The 19,416-nt window shown below is 32.9% G+C and overlaps 2 protein-coding genes across 2 annotated transcripts; both read left to right on the top strand.

Moving 5' to 3' along the window:
• The first annotated feature begins 832 nt into the window (after positions 1–832).
• Positions 833–1,903, top strand: LOC123266035. The gene has a single exon (XM_044730063.1). The coding sequence runs from the start codon at positions 833–835 to the stop codon at positions 1,901–1,903; it is 1,071 nt and encodes a 356-aa protein (XP_044585998.1).
• An 11,827-nt stretch (positions 1,904–13,730) lies between these two features.
• LOC123265025 (E3 ubiquitin-protein ligase XIAP-like) lies at positions 13,731–14,539 on the top strand. The gene is made up of 2 exons (XM_044728606.1): positions 13,731–14,021; positions 14,094–14,539. Exons 1-2 carry the CDS (start codon positions 13,949–13,951, stop codon positions 14,447–14,449), a joined length of 429 nt encoding a protein of 142 aa, XP_044584541.1. The 5' UTR covers positions 13,731–13,948; the 3' UTR covers positions 14,450–14,539.
• The last annotated feature ends 4,877 nt before the right edge of the window (positions 14,540–19,416 follow it).

Here is a 19,416-nt window from a genome sequence, read left to right as displayed (position 1 = left end):
AGCTCTACTAGCCATTTTCACGGATGCCTCTGATGTAGGCATCGGAGCAGTTCTACAACAATGGGTTGATGAATCATGGCAGCCGCTTAATTTCTTTTCAAAGAAACTCAGCCCTGTAGAGCAGAAGTACAGCGCGTATGACAGAGAGCTGCTGGCAATATACTTAGCAGTGAAGCATTTCCGACATATGGTCGAAGCATGTGAGTTTTCTATTTATACTGACCATAAACCTCTAACCTTTGCTTTTAAGTTAAGATCAGCGCAGTGTTCACCACGTCAACAACGTCACTTGGACTTCGTTGGCCAGTTTTCTACGGACATCCGTCATGTGTCAGGCCAAGAGAACATCGTTGCTGATGCACTATCACGCATTGAGGAATTGGAGTCTACAATCGACTACGAGGCGTTAGCAGAATCTCAAAAGACAGATCAGGAGCTTTTGGACCTGCAACACCAATCCTCAGCGCTCCAGCTAAAGCTAGTCCCAATTCCAGGATCAGGCATCATGGTTAAGTGTGATGTTTCGACTGCGGTACCCCGCCCGTTCATCACTGAACCATTCAGACAAGCAGCATTCAACTCCGTTCACCAGCTGTCGCATCCTGGAGCTAACGCAACATGCAAACTTGCAGCACAGCGGTATATCTGGCCATCTATGAGGGCAGATTGTAGGAGATAGGCTAGATGTTGTCTCGAGTGTCAGCGATCCAAGGTCACTCGCCACGTCTCAGCTCCAGTTGGGTCGTTTGCCCCTCCATCGTCCAGGTTTGAACATGTCCATTTAGATTTAATCATTATGCCGCATTGCGATGGCAATCGGTATTGCTTAACTATGATAGACAGGTTCTCCCGTTGGCCAGAGGTAGTTCCACTCCCAGACCAGGAAGCTGTGACAGTTGCTCGAGCGTTTTTCGATAACTGGATCGCGCGATTTGGTGTTCCACTGCGCCTTACCACGGACCAAGGCCGGCAGTTCGAGTCTAACTTATTCAGACATCTAAATCAAATAGCCGGCACGACTCACATCCGAACAACGGCTTATCATCCTGCAGCAAACGGCATGGTCGAGCGTTTTCACAGGCAACTAAAAGCAGCTATTCGCTGTCATCAAGACCGATGGACAGAAGCACTACCATCAGTCATGCTGGGCATTCGTTCAGCTTGGAAGAAAGATTTGGGCGCTACAACTGCAGAGATGCTGTACGGTCAACCTTTACGTATTCCAGGCGAGTTCCTAACGTCACGTGCACCACAGAATGACGATTCTGGTGCGGCGACCTTCATCAAAGAACTCAGAAAACGGTTTCAGCAACTACGTCCAGCAGCTATAAATCGACATGGCGAGAAAAAGATCTTTGTGTTCAAGGATCTTACTACAGCCAGTCATGTGTTTGTGCGATACGACGGACCCAAACAGCCGCTTCAACAACCATATACAGGACCTTATCCGGTTATCAGTAGAGCTGATAGGTTTTTCACCGTCAACATGGATGGCAGAAACACTACAATCACAGTTGATCGTCTGAAACCGGCATATACAGTGGCAAGCAACATCGAAGAACCAGAACTGGAGGAACCAGATGACGAGGTTGTCATCGCTCTTCCACGACGCGGCCGTCCAAGAGGGCCTGTAAATCCACCAGAGCTCTCACAACAGCAGCCAGAACAAGTGAAGCCAGACGACGAGGTGATCATCGCACGCCCACGACGTGGACGCCCAAGAAACCCCGCGGCTCCACCAGAGCACCAACATCAACCAGAAGTCCAAACAGCTCCAGAGCTTCCAATTCCAGCACTACCAGAGCTGGACCCGGACGTTCCACCAAGGATCGACGTCCCACGGCAAACAAGGACAGGAAGACGAGTACGATTTCCTGACCGTTTCCAGGCTGGATATTCGTGACTTCATCACTGGCAGGGGGGTGATGTGGGGGTCATATCTTCCACCATTTTTTTGTAAATTAATTTAAATAATTATTATTTATAATGATTAATTTTAATTCATTATCAGTTATGATTATTAATATTATTTGATTATTATTTATATTTATTAACATTATTTAATTATTATTATTAGCATATAATTATTTAGTTAATAATTATGATTATTATTATTATTATTATTTATTAGTAATAGGTAATTAATATAGTAATTACTTAAGTTGTAGATTTTTCTACAACGGTATTAAAATTTTGTTAGAAAAGTTTCAGTTGTGTCTCATCACCATAAATTATACTAGATTATAATTTACTTGGTGATGCCAAACAACTGATAAATCTCGTCTGCTGCAAGAGCATTTTTGGGAAATTTTAGTTTATTATAATTTTGGTGCAATATAATAAAATTCACATTTGCAGCTGGCGAGACCCTAATAAAATGAATTGTCATAAGATTAAATATAGGTATAAGTTTGTTGTAAGAAGCTTAAGGGTTTTTTCCCAAATATTTTTCACAAAATATTCTCAATAACATACCTTTTTCTAAAGAGCAATTAAGGGATTAAAAACTCTTGTCGCCTGGCCAGCGACCGGACCCAAGACCTCACTAATTGCTCTCTATACCTATACCTATATATCTATTTTTCTCTCTCTCTCTCTCTCTCTATCTATCCCTTTTAACTAAAATACTTCTACTTTTCTATAATTTGAGAATCTATCCTGTACATGTACCTACGTATATCAATTCTATAATTTGTGTGTACCTAAAGAATCATTCCTGTACATGTACCTACGTATATCAATTTTCCATACTTACATACAACTAAATACTCCTACCCTTAATATATTTTCTATATACTTCCATCGAGTACCCCCTACCCCAGGAGAGGTCGGAGGCCGAGATGGACACTTGAAAATTTTCAGTTCTACCGAGTGACCCCCAAGCTTCGTATCGGATAATCGTAACTTCACCTCGTTTTAAGTACACGCGTGTATTAGCAATTAAAGATATTTAAATAAAAATTATAATTGTATATCTTCGTTTACTTCACTAAATAACTCAACGCCCTTACATCCCAAAAATTTCATATTATTTTATATTAAAATACATATAGGATAACAGAAATACTGAATACTTAGAATTGAAAAGATAAAAATAAAACTCGCGAAAAAATTAATTATTCAAGTTGTTATCTAGCTATGAGCTTCAGTAATACTTACTTCCATATATTCAAACTGGCGACATAAATCAACGCATAATATAATAATTCAAAAGCTCACACAAATATAAATATACTCATAAGCACGGATGTTTTATTCTTTGTTCTATTACACACGAAGTAGGGATACGGAAGTGTACGACTTGTAACCAAGTCGGCGGGGCATTGTGTTTATGATCCACAGTCAGTCAGTCTGAGAGCGCTTACTCAGTCTGTCTTGTGCTCTGAGAGTAAAAACATTCTTTTTCGTTGAATACTTATATGCAACAGCGTTTGTCAATTTATTGATATTTAATTAAAGAATATTAAAAAAAAACGTTTAATTAATGAGAAATGGTTGATCGTGGTGAACCTCCAGAAAATAATCGAAGACGCCGACGTCCTGCACAAAGCTCGATTGAGTCTTTACCAGACAGGATTTTTCATAATTACCGATACCGATATGGAAGACATTTAAAAGACGGGAAACGGTAAGCGAATTATTTTGTCTAAAACTATCCAAATTGCTATTCAAGTTTTTTTTTTACATTTTGTTTATAATGAAAAATATACATTAGTAAATACACTTAATAACAAAATAATATTCATATTTTAGGATTTTTAATGGGTACGGTGATAGGTTCTGTTAATAAGTAAACGTGAGGTTAATTTACTACGTATATTGTAACGATTCACGACAGAAATATATCACCCGGAGCCACGTGCACTCAGGACGGGGAGTTAGGTCGGAATAATGGTGTCCACTACTGCACTTTGGGTATCAGAGTCGAAGTTTAAAGGGTAGCAGTGGGGTAGAAGGCCCCGAAGATTTGCGAAGGGACACGAAGGAAATCTTCGGGAAATAGAAAAGTGTGAGAAAAGTGCAAAGGGCAATAAGCCTTCGTGACGTCAGCGGGCTCGAGAGTACAGCTGGCCATGCTGACCTCGGGTCCTCTATCGCTTGGGTTTATTGCACATAGAAAAAAGAGTAATAAACAGGAAAGGTTTGAGGAAAGTTGTTGGGAAAAAACTCATGGGAAAAACCCACAAGCTAGAGAGAAAAGGCTCCGGATCTTAAAATGTACAAATATTTACAACTTAATCCTATTACCACTGAAAGTTTGCAACTAAATTATTCTATTGAATTTACTTCATTTTACAATTTCAAATCTTAACTGTAGCCTAAATGTCTAACAAAATAATTTTAATTTTAACTAAATTTTTACTAATTTTTAAATAATTTTAATTTCAGCGGTCACATGACCGCCACAATATAAAATCAAATTAAACAATATAATATACAAAAATAGATAAATTTGAAAAAAAAACTTTCAATGTATGAGAATTTATTTCATGTTATTGAATTTACATTTACAATTCCTCAAAATACACGAAGAATTTTTTGCTGTTCTTATTAAGACTGTAGATAGCATTTTTTTTCGTTTTTATTTTTTTTTTTTTTTTTTTTTTTAATGGTCCGGCACAAGTTTTACATTGTTAAAAACGAACCTGTCAATTATAGTATCTATCAGGATTAAATAAAAATAGTGCGTGGAAAAATTTAATTCAAAAGACAATCACTCGTATCATACGGGTTGATAATATGAACTAATGTAAATAATTCTACAATATTTAATTATCAACCACGCCTTTTGTTTGAAATACATATTTTCTGTTTTTATTGAAACTTTTGTAATCCACAGTCAGTCAGTTTGAGAGCTCTTACTCAGTCTCTGTTGTGTTCTAAACATACGAGCTTCCTGATCAACTGGTTTATTTTTGTTTTTTTTTTGTTTTTTTTTTTTTTTTTTTAGACCTCGATAAATAATTATCATTTTTCATTAAAATTATTCTACGATTTACATTAGATTTAAGAAATTTCATATTATTTCTTAAAATTAAAAAAATAAAACCCGCGAAAAAATTAATTAATCAAATTGTTATTTCCCTGGTTGGAGGGAACCATTGGGCAAGGCCTGGACCAGATCTTGGCCAGCCGTCATGCCAGTGTTCCAAGCCTTGGCATGAGGCTAGGGTGAGCCTCGGCTGACCACTGGGCGGACAATGGTCCGAGCCTTGGATGATGGCCATGTTCCAAGCCTTGGGAAACAAAAACACAAGGCTTGAGCCGAGTCTTGGGAAACAAATGGCCGAGGGCTCGGACAAAGCCTTGGGGAACTAATTTACCAGGACTAAAAAAAATGCAAACATTATTAAAAAATTAAATTTGATTTTAATTGTATTCGCGATTTTACGGTTTATTATCAGCTTTACATTATCGTATCTCGCGATTACACCAGATTACCTTGAAAAAATCTTTGCTCACGATGGGAATCGAACCTGGGTCACCCGCGTTGAAGTCTCGAACCGTACTGACTTCGCTGCACTTCGTAGTAACACTAACAGATTAGTTTTAGTTAAGTTAAACATCACTCAGTCATTTTGCTTTATTACATGATGTTCCATAATTAAAATTGAACTTATAACTGCTAAAAATTTTGTATAGTTCAGATAATATAATTTGTTGACAGAATACAGTTATGAAATGTTTTTTTTTTAATTCATTTGATTTCAACGAAATAATTAAATTTTCTATTACCAAAATTAATACATGATCATAATTGAGTACATCTAAATTAAGAAATTGTCACTTTTAATTTATAGAAAAGTAACTACTTAGTATAATTTCATTCAATAATTTTTTTTTACGAAATGTTCTTACTATTATTTAAGATAATGTGACTATAAATAATGAATAATTGAAGCATTTTTTAGCGTTAGATTTTCTTCATAAAAAATTAATATTTTTATCATTGAAAAAATTTTTCTATGATTCAATTAAAGCACCAAGCTAGTTCTGAATTTATATTTGGTCCGATAGTAATAACTTCCCAAGGCTCAATTTGGAAATATCGAACCATTGAGCCAAGTCTCAAGCTAGACCCGGGCCAAGCCTCGGGTGTCAGTGACTTCCCAAAACTATAGTTTCACTGATAGATATATTTGTATTAGAAGTAATTTGTATATGTGTAAGAGAGTGATAAGCAAACTTACTTGTTAACAATTTTTTTCAATATTTTTTTTGTGGAGGAAAATAAACATTTTTAAAATATTCACAATATGTATCAGTATTTAATTTATCATTTTTTATTCACATGAAAACTATTTTTTGAGCAGCTTCGAGAGTTTTATACATTTTTCAGCAACAAAGAAATGATAGTTAGAAATAATTGGTCAACGATTAATAACTATATTTATTAAAATTTTTTTGTTGACAAGTCATTTATTAAATTCTTCTATCAGTGTTCGAAGCATTGGGCCAAGTATCGAACCGGGTTTAAGTCCGTGGTGATTTTTCAAGGCTTGGTTGAAATGTATCGAGACATTGGGCCAAGCATCGGAGCAGGCCTCGGCCAGTTGTAATCTCCCAAAGCTTGGTTCCAAAATATTGAACTATTGGATCAAGCTTCGGGCCAGGCTTGGGCCAGTGGTGTACCCCAAGGCTCGACTTGAAAATGTCGAACCATTGGGCTGAGCCTCGGACCAGGCTTCGGCCAGTCGTGATCTCCCAAGGCTTGGTTCCAAAATATTGAACCATTGGGCCAAGCCTCGGGCCAGGCCTGGGCCACTGGTAACTTACCAAGGCTTGGCAAAGTAACAAATGGTCCAAGGCTGGGCCATTTGTCAGCATTGGCAAACCCTACCTGGGTTAGCTATAAGCTTTAGTAATACGTGCTTCCATATTTTTAAACAAGCAATGTAAATCAACGCATAATATGAGAATTCGTAAGATCACACCAACATAAATATACTCTAACACTGATAAAAAATTTAACTTGGCTCAAGAGCAAAAATCTTGAACCAAGAACACTGATTTGAAGAAAATGAATTTTTTGAGCCAAGAGGAAAAATTCTTGAGTCAAGATATATTTTTTTTAACCAAGAACTATATCTTCACTCAAGAATTTTTCCTCTTCACTCAAGAAATTCATTTTCTTTAAATCAGTGTTCTTGGTACAAGATTTTTGCTCTGGAGTCAAGTTAAATTTTTTATCAGTCTACGCACGAATGTTTTGTTCTATGACACACGAAGTAGAGATACGGAAATGTACGACTTGTAACCAAGTCGGAGGGGCATTGTGTTTACGATCCACAGTCAGTCAGTCTGAGAGCGCTCACTCAGTCTGTCTTGTGCTCTGAGAGTAAAAACATTCTTTTTCCGTTGAATAGTTACATACAACAGCGTTTGTCAATTTATTGATGTTTAATTAAAAAATATAAAAAAAAAAAAAAAAACGTTTAATTTATAAGAAATGGTTGATCGTGGTGAACCTCGAAAAAACAATCGAAGACGCCAACGTCCTGTATAAAGCTCGATTGAGTCTTTACCAGACAGAATTTTTTATAATTACCAATATCGCTATGGAAGACAATTAAAAGACGGGAAACGGTAAGCGAATTATTTTTGTTTAAAACTATTCAAATTGCACACCCGGGAAAAAATGATCAGGACTGATCAGACCTGTTCATATCTGATCAGGCCTGAAATTAGACCTGAGCAGGCCTGTTCATGTATGATTAGGCCTGAAATTATACCTGATCAGACCTGTTCATGCCTGTTCATGTCTGAAGCATTAAATACGCTCAGACCTGTCTATGCCTGTTCATGCCTGCTCATGTCTGTTCATGTCTGAAGCGTTAAATACGTTCAGACCTGATCAGACCTGTTCATGCCTGCTCATGTCTGTTCATGTCTGAAGCGTTAAATTCGTTCAGACCTGATCAGACCTGTTCATGCCTGCTCATGCCTGCTCATGTCTAAAGCGTTAAATCCGTTCAGACCTGTTCATGCCTGTTCATGTCTGAAGCATTAAATACGCTCAGACCTGATCAGAACTGTTCATGCCTGCTCATGTCTGTTCATGTCTGAAGCGTTAAATAGGTTCAGACCTTATCAGACCTGTCCATGCCTGCTCATGTCTGTTCATATCTGAAGCCTTAAATACGCTCAGACCTGATCAGACCTGTCCATGTCTGATATCTAGCCTACACTGAGAGACAATTTTATTTAATAGTAATGAAATTTTATTACTATTTAATAAAACGTTTATTTGGCTAATCCCAAATAAAAATTTATTAAATATTAATTAAATCTCCTTAAATACTAATAAAAATTTTATTAAATACTAATAAATGTTTCTTAGTATGTAATGAATATTTATCTACATGTAATATAAAGAAAATTCACTAATCAACTAACTAACAAGTATTGATCAGTAATTAATTGAATAAATAATTAAGTAAAATTGAATTTTGTCGGAACTATATTTTGAAATACAAAGTCTACAACTGTTGTTATCCGAGTGGATGTTAATTTTTATGCACTTAAATTTAAAAATTTCACAAATGAATCGATAAGAGTTAGACATTATTTAATAAAATGAAAACAGAAGCAGAAAACCAGACAATGTAGAGACGCATTTGTTAAAAATAACGACTATGATTTCATAAATTCAATCGAATATTTATTTATTTTTATTATTTAAAATCTCTACATGTGATTCGTCATGAAGTAAACAAATAGGTTAGGTTAGGATGTCTTGTTAAAAATCTTAATACTATTTATTAAAAGACTTTACTGTGAAAATATATTTGAATATATTATAATTAATTGATGAATATTAATTTTTTTTTTTTTTTGAGATTATTTCTTTTAATGACTTAATATTCGTATTAATGACAGCAAACGAAAGCGTCGTTCGTGGTTATTTTAATAAACACATATTAGTATTTAAGAAAATTTTATTAAATACTTATGAAATTTTATTAATATTAACTAAATTTTTTTTCAAGTCCAAATAAACTGTTTTATTACTATTGAATAAAATTCTCTCTCAGTGTAGAACCATATGTTAATGGAGCGAAAAAAAATACATAGCCGTTCCGAATAAATCACTCTAATATATAATTAATTATTAATAATGAATAGATTAGGTATAGAACTCCGTTAACTATAAGGATAAATCATGTATAAAATTTGAATTACTTGAAGTAGCTCGAAAGATACTCTCAAGTTAAGATGAATCATTTGGTCAAGAGGTAAAGTGTCAGTCTAAAGAGCGCGAGGTGTACGGTTCGAATCCCCGTCGGCACCGATTTTTTTTTTTTTTATGGACCTGATCGAGTCAGACATGAACAGATCTGATCAGACCTGAACATGCCTGGCCAGGTCTGATCAGACCCGGTCATTTTTCATACCTGATCAGACCTGAAGACTCATGCCTGTTCATGTCTGATCAGATCTGATCATTTTTTCCCGGGCAGTGTATTTTGTTACGTTGGGTGGACGTTCAGCTACATATTTGATCTAAGGCTGTTGTTTTCGTGAGTTAAAACTGTGGCTAAGAGACTTTTAACTACCCGAAATTGCCTTACCAAACTAATACGAACACTTAGACTAATCTGTTTGTTCGGTATTGGTGTCCAAATGAACGGGACCTTGGTGGATCCTTGCAGTCAGTCTGGTCTGGACCCTGGTATCAGTTAACATGATGAAGTGACTTCAGATAACCGTTAATATGTATTCTCAGGAGGCGAACAGGTGTAGGACAAATTAACTTCGTCAATGCCATTAACTTGAATCGTATTTTATTAACCAAAAATATAACTCATTGCCACTTTTATCCTTAATATCGCGTATTGAGTGAGTATTACTTAAGTAACGCTCGATTAACACCTATATGACTAAATTAATTCTAATATTACGATTACTATTGTTTTAATTCCTACACAGAAAGAAAGGTTCAGTTGAACCAAGAAAATATTTTTCTTCCTAATTATTTTCTTGGGCGAAAAAAAAATTTTTTTTGACACAAGAAATTTCACTTATTCCAACAAAATTAATTCCTTGCTTCAAGGAATACGTATCTTGATCCAAGACAATTTATTCAAGTCAAGAAAATTTTCTTGTTTTGAGAAAATTTCTCTCTTGCTCCAAAAAATTAAATATCTTGATGTAAATTTTCATTAATATTTTTATTAACTAACATGTCAAATGGGAAGATCAAGCAATATTAAATTATTTTTTTTCATTCAATTTGTATAATTGCGCGCTAAAATAATCTAAAATGGGTATCAAATATTGAAGAGAAAAATTTCCTCAAGGTGAGAAAATTTTTTTCTCAGCTGAAGTAGGTGGCGCTGCTTCCCTAAAGTATCTAAAAATCTTGATCAAATATAAAAATTTATTAATATTATCAAGTATTTATGATAATTTGAATTATAAGAAAAAATTACTTCCACCAAGAATAGAATTTCAAGAAAAATTTTTACTTCGGCCAAGACAACTTCGATCTTTCTTTGGACACCCGAAAATTTACTTGAGCCAAGAATTTTGTTGTCCAGTCAAGAAATCTTTCTTTCTGTGTAATAGGATCTGGTTTACTCTGTAGTACTCAATTAACCTAAAATTTTTTAAGCAATGAACTGCCGTAAACCGCTAATATGAGCAACCAGAAAAAATGATAATAGAACAAAGAGTAGTAATCAAAAAGCGAAAAAATGTGAAAACCGATCTGCGCGTTCTTTTTATACTTGTGGCCGCTATATTGATATCACGTGACCTATATGACCGAGCGCTTACGGAGATGTAACCCAGATAGCAAAATGACGTATTAAGTTATTCCGAATGAGCTCAGATTTCTGATTTGGACGTCAGAGTCTACGTCTAAAAGACGTCTTTAAGACCTTCTGAAGAGGTCGAATGCGCCGCTTATTGTAGACTTTAAGAACTCATCAAAACGAACTCTTAAACAGCTCTTTTTTCTGAACTCGCACAAATGAATGATTTTTTATCTCTATACGCTATTATAATGATAACAATAATAAGAACACAACAAAAATAATATTAATAATAATAATAATAATAATAATAATAATAAAAGTAAATTATGAAAAATAATTCAGAGTTTCATGAAGCACCGATGCTGATTTCGAATGTTTATTATTTTAGTTAGACCTAATATTGTCGGTTTAAAGAGAGAAAGTGAAAATCGCAATTGCCGTAACTAAGATTCGAACCCGAGTCGCGCGCGTGCTAGATCGATACCTAACCCCCTACTCTGTTCAAACGATATGTCGTTACACATCTCATTATTCTTATAAGCTAAGTTTATATAGTGATGAAATGTTGCGATCATTGTCTATATTATCTATTCTATTTGATAGTGTGTATCGATAGAGAAAAAGTAACTTTTACGAATATTTATATACTAAAAAATATTCAAAAGTCTACATGTAATATTTTTTTAAATAGTCTATATAAATTTTGTTTACTTTTCACAATATAAAATCTAATAGATAAATTAATGAATATTAAAAATTCAACAATAATTAATAAGTATATAGTTATAAGATATCGTAAAATTCGAATAAAATGTTTAAAATTGATACATGCAAAGTACTCCTTAAATGTAGAAAGTTCACATAATTTTTTCAGATTAGAATCCAATTTTATTATTTTATCTAAATTAGTTTGATTACAAACCAGATTTTAACATTATTGCCTATTACTTCATAATATAATTTAAAATTTTTGAAAAATTTAATTAACCTGGATTAAGAGAAATGAGTTAACCTATGCCAAGTGTATATCTATATATTAATCTATTCAAATTGTTTTAAATCATTTAATTCGAATTATTTTTAATCATTTTCAATTTAATTTCTCAATCAGGAAAGTAATAAATGAAAAATGAATAAGATTTTGACAGCTTTATATTAAAAAGAAATTTGTGTTTTTGTTTATAATGTCTATAAGCTCATTATACGCAACTCAAAAAGAAGTCCAAAAAAGGGACTCAGTTAGATGTCAGAAAATTGACTCCAAACTTATGAGTTCATTAAGAGCTCTTAGTTCTGACCTCGTAAAAAAGAGCTCCTTAAGACGTTACATTAGGACTTCTATAAGAAGTTTTTTAAAAGACTTCATACTGAAATCTTTCTGACTTGGATGCTGACTGGGAAGGGGATCACTCACGGTACATATCTACAATAGAAAATAATATAAACTAGAATTTAATTTGCGCGCGCCTTATATTTGTTGACATAATATATTTATGTGTCGTTTATGTATATTATATTTACTTTCAACCAATCAGAATGAGAATATTTCTTTTCAACCAATCACATCACGAATAGATTGGTTTCACATACATTTCATCTCAATTTTATTATGGGATAAGATAATTAGGATAACATAATTCTACAACTTGCTCATTAACTACGCTATTTTGTAACAATTATTTCTCTTTCATGTTTCTTACAAATTTTTTAATTTTCTTCTTTTATGGTGAATTTAAAAAATAATTATTGTTACTTATTAAAATAATTAAAGTAAATACGATTATGGTATTGGTGAAAAATTCTCGTCTGTCAATACATAATTGTCAATACATTTTGAAAATTTTCAAACAATGTTATTTTTGAAACACTTGGTTTGATGTAAATTTTTAACTTTACACAGTAAAAAATTTTGCGTCAATGCGTACAAAAATTTTTATGTTAAAAGTTAACACTTTTTTGTGTTAATTTAACACAATAAATGTTAAATTTACATATAAAAGTGTTAAATATTTAACACAAAAATTTTTAACACAAAACTTTTTGACGCAATGACGCAAAATTTTTTACTGTGTACGCTTTTTTTTTATTTAAATCAAAGATTTAATAAGACTTTCAGCATTGATAAAATCGATCTTATATGAAGGTATTGGTAATATGTGGTTTAATTTATAATTACCTTAATTTTTTTATAGATGTAAGTCACATAAGTAAGATATGAATGTAGGCTAATGATAAAGTTAGCTTTATATTGATTTCATAAATACACTGATAAAAAAATTAACGATTCAAGAGCCAAAGTCTTGAACCAAGAATACCATTTTGAAGAAAATGATTTTCTTGAGTCAAGAGAATAAATTCTTGAGTTAAGAAATTATTCTTGGTCTCAGAAAGTCTTCTTTTTTCAAGAATTTATTCTCTTGACTTAAGAAAATCATTTTCTTCAAAATGGTATTCTTGTTTCAAGATTTTGGCCTTGAGTCAAGTTAATTTTTTTATCAGTGTATATGTTACTAATGCTTCTGTTGTAGTCGTCTGATTTGTTCTAATGCTGAATCGGATGCTTGTCCGAATGCTTGTAATTCTCACAATATAACTGCCAATTATGCTCTGACTTTTATGATTTATGAAAATATATCCCCAGTATTGTTTATTATTGAGATGCAAATATTACAAGAAAATGGATTTTTTTTTTGTTTGAAAATTTAATTAAAATATAAATAATTAAAATTTTTGAATGTAATAATTCAGACATAATAATTTGTTGAAAATTACAGTTCTCCTAGGTGTTTTAATTGGTGAAAAGTTATAAATAATACTGACATTTTCTAATCATCATTGACTATTTTAGTTTCAGATCATTATACTTTTAAGTATAGGCTCAACATTTCTTTTTTTAATTCTGACAAAATAACAAAAAAAAAATATATTGAATAATTAATATTTTTATTTTCTTTGTATTCTATAATTTAGAGAAAATATTGTCCTGCAGTGAGCAATGTGATTTTCATTTTGACCATTATCAAGAACATCAAAAAATAAATTGGAGTGGATACAAAATTAAAAATATTTTCACTGGAAAGAAGTTATGTAAGCCACTTGATAAGCTCTGGCAAAATATCGGCGAATCTCAAAACTGTCAAGATTTCTTAAAAAAAACCGGGACATTATTAATTCCAATTTTGAAAAATATGACAGTTGCTGGCATCAATTTATCACCTCAGTTTATGTTAATGAGACGTGAAGACAATAACCCAGAGATAGGTATGAAATCAATAAATTAGTAGATTAATTTAATAAAAGAGAAAAATTTTTTCGATTAAATCTTATGTTAAGCTTTAACCTTGGATGAGATCGTTCGTCGTTCAAATCAAAATTTACTCGCCAACGAACCCATAAACAATGATTTGGGAAGGTTAGAAATGGAATTAGCAGCAACGGACCAATCAGAAGAAGAAGAAGACGACGACAACGACGACGAAGAAGAAGAGGAAGAAATCTTCATGTGCTGCATTTGTAAAGATAGGCGTCCAATTATGAGATACCAACCGTGTGGACATGTAGTAACTTATGAGCAATGCAATATTGGATGGCTTCAAACAAGACGGGTCGATAGCCGAGAGCTGGATTGTATAATATGCAGGGCTAAGGTTAACTTAGTTGAGTTTGCAGAGTTGGACGTATCAGTATGAGTATGAAACATTGGTAATTAATTTTAAGATATTTTTATTGAGGTTGAGCTGTAGTAATCGAATTTTTGAAGAAACTACTTAATAATATATTTTTTAGACATAAATAATTATAAGTTAAAATGAAGTTAAACATTATATAACTGGGATTTGCAAGTATACTAACTATAAAGATTTTATTCAAAAATTATATTACCCAGGTAGGGTTTGCCAATGCTGACAAATGGCCCAGCCTTGGACCATTTGTTACTTTGCCAAGCCTTGGTAAGTTACCAGTGGCCCAGGCCTGGCCCGAGGCTTGGCCCAATGGTTCAATATTTTGGAACCAAGCCTTGGGAGATCACGACTGGCCGAAGCCGATCCGAGGCTCAGCCCAATGGTTCGACATTTTCAAGTCGAGCCTTGGGGTACACCACTGGCCCAAGCCTGGCCCGAAGCTTGATCCAATAGTTCAATATTTTGGAACCAAGCTTTGGGAGATTACAACTGGCCGAGGCCTGCTCCGATGCTTGGCCCAATGTCTCGATACATTTCAACCAAGCCTTGAAAAATCACCACGGACTTAAACCCGGTTCGATACTTGGCCCAATGCTTCGAACACTGATAGAAGAATTTAATAAATGACTTGTCAACAAAAAAATTTTAATAAATATAGTTATTAATCGTTGACCAATTATTTCTAACTATCATTTCTTTGTTGCTGAAAAATGTATAAAACTCTCGAAGCTGCTCAAAAAATAGTTTTCATGTGAATAAAAAATGATAAATTAAATACTGATACATATTGTGAATATTTTAAAAATGTTTATTTTCCTCCACAAAAAAAATATTGAAAAAAATTGTTAACAAGTAAGTTTGCTTATCACTCTCTTACACATATACAAATTACTTCTAATACAAATATATCTATCAGTGAAACTATAGTTTTGGGAAGTCACTGACACCCGAGGCTTGGCCCGGGTCTAGCTTGAGACTTGGCTCAATGGTTCGATATTTCCAAATTGAGCCTTGGGAAGTTATTACTATCGGACCAAATATAAATTCAGAACTAGCTTGGTGCTTTAATTGAATCATAGAAAAATTTTTTTCAATGATAAAAAATATTAATTTTTTATGAAGAAAATCTAACGCTAAAAAATGCTTCAATTATTCATTATTTATAGTCACATTATCTTAAATAATAGTAAGAACATTTCGTAAAAAAAAATTATTGAATGAAATTATACTAAGTAGTTACTTTTCTATAAATTAAAAGTGACAATTTCTTAATTTAGATGTACTCAATTATGATCATGTATTTATTTTTGGTAATAGAAAATTTAATTATTTCGTTGAAATCAAATGAATTAAAAAAAAAACATTTCATAACTGTATTCTGTCAACAAATTATATTATCTGAACTATACAAAATTTTTAGCAGTTATAAGTTCAATTTTAATTATGGAACATCATGTAATAAAGCAAAATGACTGAGTGATGTTTAACTTAACTAAAACTAATCTGTTAGTGTTACTACGAAGTGCAGCGAAGTCAGTACGGTTCGAGACTTCAACGCGGGTGACCCAGGTTCGATTCCCATCGTGAGCAAAGATTTTTTCAAGGTAATCTGGTGTAATCGCGAGATACGATAATGTAAAGCTGATAATAAACCGTAAAATCGCGGATACAATTAAAATCAAATTTAATTTTTTAATAATGTTTGCATTTTTTTTAGTCCTGGTAAATTAGTTCCCCAAGGCTTGGTCCGAGCCCTGGGCCATTTGTTTCCCAAGACTCGGCCCAAGCCTTGTGTTTTTGTTTCCCAAGGCTTGGAACATGGCCATCATCCAAGGCTCGGACCATTGTCCGATTCTCACAATTCTCACAATTCTCACAATGCAACCGACCCAACGTATGCATGCGTATCGACTTATATGTAGTTTGCATAACTGCGTATGACATGTCAATTTCACCTAACTTTTGTAAAACTTATTATGAAATAACATAGGTTGACTTACTTATAAATTTCTCAGCATTAAAAGGATGTTTATTTATCCTGAAAAAATTTGGGGTACTCAATGACGCGCGCCAAGAACGATAAAAAAATTTTTTTTTTATTTTTTAATTTTCAACAAATTTTTTTTCAATTTTTTCAACATTATGACGGTTTCTTGGTATTTTTTTGTATTTCACATCTTTTTGTAGAGAATGAAAATTATTAAAACGAGCCTAATTTTTTTTGTAAAGTGCAAATGTTATTGAGATGAGTTTTATGAACGTGGACTTGGCGCAATTTTTTACAGTGAAACTGTTTTTGTTCGGATTTTAATACTCCCGGGCGAAAGAACTACAGTAAGTAAAGTTTTCAATAAATAAAAATAACATCCACTAGATGGAAGCATAACAGTGCGACATTTTGCAGAACTGGATATGAGATTTCGTATGTTAAGGTTGGCCAAGTGGTTGTACTAAACATTATCGCGTCGTGCCACCTGGTTGCGACAAAACTCATCGTAGAAATTGAGAGTAAAACAGATTTCCTAAATTAATGTAATGAAAATCTAATAGATGGCGGATACATGTGCATTTAGAACTTTAACCGGATCCTCGTACCATTAGAGAGCTCCCTGTAAAAGCATACATTTTTCTCTTGTATATAAGTAGATGATGTGTACTCCATTATACAAGTTATACAAAACTACGATAAAAATATTAATTTATTGTTTTTTAAATTGTAATAATTATTCAGTGGTTTAAATTAAAAATATTTGTGCAATAAATATTTTTATTATAATTATTTAACTAAAATTATTTATTTTAATAATAATTTCTTTTTATTGCTCGTGACATATTTATCAGTTTTAAAATAAATGTCAATAATTTATAAATTATAACAATAATAACAATAAATGTAAATAATAATAACAATAAAAATAAATAACAATAACGATAAACTATAAATTGTTAAAAAATATAAGTGTTTTAATTTTTATAAGAACTATTGGATAAAAATGAAAAAATCCAGGATGTTAAATTACAATTACATTTGTGAGTAATTATTAATTTATTAATTCAAAAAATTTCATATCCCTATAAATATCCTTACTGTTTCTTGATTAATAAACATTTAAATATATATATAAATTTTTAACTTCCCGCTAAAAATCTCAGATTTTCAAAAATCGGGAAGTTATTGTTTTCACCCCGTTTTGCAAAAATCGAGTTTTCATCAGATCTCGACGTTTGAAGGTCACAGGAAGCTTCCCTGACTATCCCCGCGAGGTTGTCACTATGTCTGTATGTATGTGTGTGTGTGTGTGTGTGTGTGTGTGTGTGTGTTTGTGTAAGTATGTGAATCACTTATAACTTTTGAACGGTTGAACCGATTTCATCGCGGTTGGTGCCATTCAAAAGGGCTTCGCCAAACCTAGATTTCCTGAGAATTTAAACCGATTCGGACCGATAGATTTTGAGAAATTTTGAAAAATCTCAAAAAAAATTAGAAAAAAATCATTTTTGAAAGTGGTTTTTTTGGAATATCTTTTAAACGGCTTGATTGATCAATTTCAAAAACTAATCAGCTCTTAACGTCAAAAAACCACGCCGATCGGCGCTAATCCGGTCAAAATCGGTTGATTCGTTCGAGAGATAGCGTGAACGAAATAAAACCGAAAAAAACCGAAAAAACTGTTTTTTTCACATAACTTCGTCATTTCTTCTCGGATCGTTTTTGATGATGTAAAATAATTTCAGAGGTTAAAAAACCGCGTCGATTGCCGCCGAAAACGTGAAAATCGGTTGATTAGTTCGAGAGATATCCTCGACGAAATATTTGGAAATAAGGATTTTTTCAACATAACTTCGACATTTTTTAGAATAACTTTCAAACAGCTCTACCGATCGATTCCAAAAACTAATCAGCTCTTAACATCATAAAACCACGTCGATTGCCACCAAGCTGGTCAAAATCGGTTGATTAGTTCGAGAGATATCCTCGACGAAATATTTGGAAATAAGGATTTTTTCAACATAACTTCGACATTTTTTAGAATAACTTTCAAACAGCTCTACCGATCGATTCCAAAAACTAATCAGCTCTTAACATCATAAAACCACGTCGATTGCCACCAAGCTGGTCAAAATCGGTTGATTCGTTCGAGAGATATCGTGAACGATAGAAAACCGAAAAAAGTGTTTTTTCAGAGTTACTCCGAAATTTCTAGTTTGACCAATTAAAACTTAGAAATTATTCATAAGGCTTAAAAAACTACGTAGAATGCCGCCAACCGCGTAAAAATCGGTTCATTCATTCAAAAGTTATTGCGGTATGAACATTCAAAAAATAGTGTTCCATGAAACTTCTATCAGACTTTTGAGCTCAAAGAGCTCAAAAGCATAGAAAAGGTATCTTTTTGAGCTCGGAGAGCTTAAAACAACACACAGATTGTACTTTTGAGCTCGAAGAGCTCAAAAAAGCGGCCAGGTATTAACGGAATTAGCGGGAAGTTGCAGGGATGGCCTTTAGGGTCAACCGTTTTCCTAATTTTTTTTTTTTGAGGTCTCTCATGTACATAATTTATATTTATTAATAAAAGTACTCCGAAATTTTTAATCTGTCTTTAACATGTGTTTCCCATTCATCTAAAACATATTCATTTTGGAGTTGATTTTTTTTTAATATCTATGATATTTACAATAATAAATTATTTATTAACAAATTTCATTATCCGATCCATTATTTAATAAAAATAAAAGTGTTGTCATTAATTAACGCGGTTCACCTCAGCATGGATGGTCTAAAATTATAAACAAAATAAATAAATATAATTTATGCTCAGCCAATTATAATAAAAAATTTAAAAGAGCTGTAAATAATTGCCATTGGGCCCCATCCTAACTATAATGGTCCGATTTTGTTTATAAATAATAATTTTTATCTTTACTCTTCTAGATATAGCACAAAAATAAGGGTTTATATATAATTTACCAAA

Source organism: Cotesia glomerata, linkage group LG5 (assembly GCF_020080835.1).
Source record: "Cotesia glomerata isolate CgM1 linkage group LG5, MPM_Cglom_v2.3, whole genome shotgun sequence".
NCBI lineage: Eukaryota > Metazoa > Arthropoda > Insecta > Hymenoptera > Braconidae > Cotesia > Cotesia glomerata.
This window is presented reverse-complemented; position numbering and strand designations above follow the sequence as displayed.

Coding starts and splice junctions, on each gene's coding strand:
- LOC123266035 (XM_044730063.1), top strand. CDS start 833: ATGATAGACAGGTTCTCCCGTTGGCCAGAGGTAGTTCCACTCCCAGAC.
- LOC123265025 (XM_044728606.1), top strand. CDS start 13,949: ATGACAGTTGCTGGCATCAATTTATCACCTCAGTTTATGTTAATGAGA. Junction 14,022..14,093: donor AGACAATAACCCAGAGATAG/GTATGAAATCAA, acceptor TCTTATGTTAAG/CTTTAACCTTGGATGAGATC.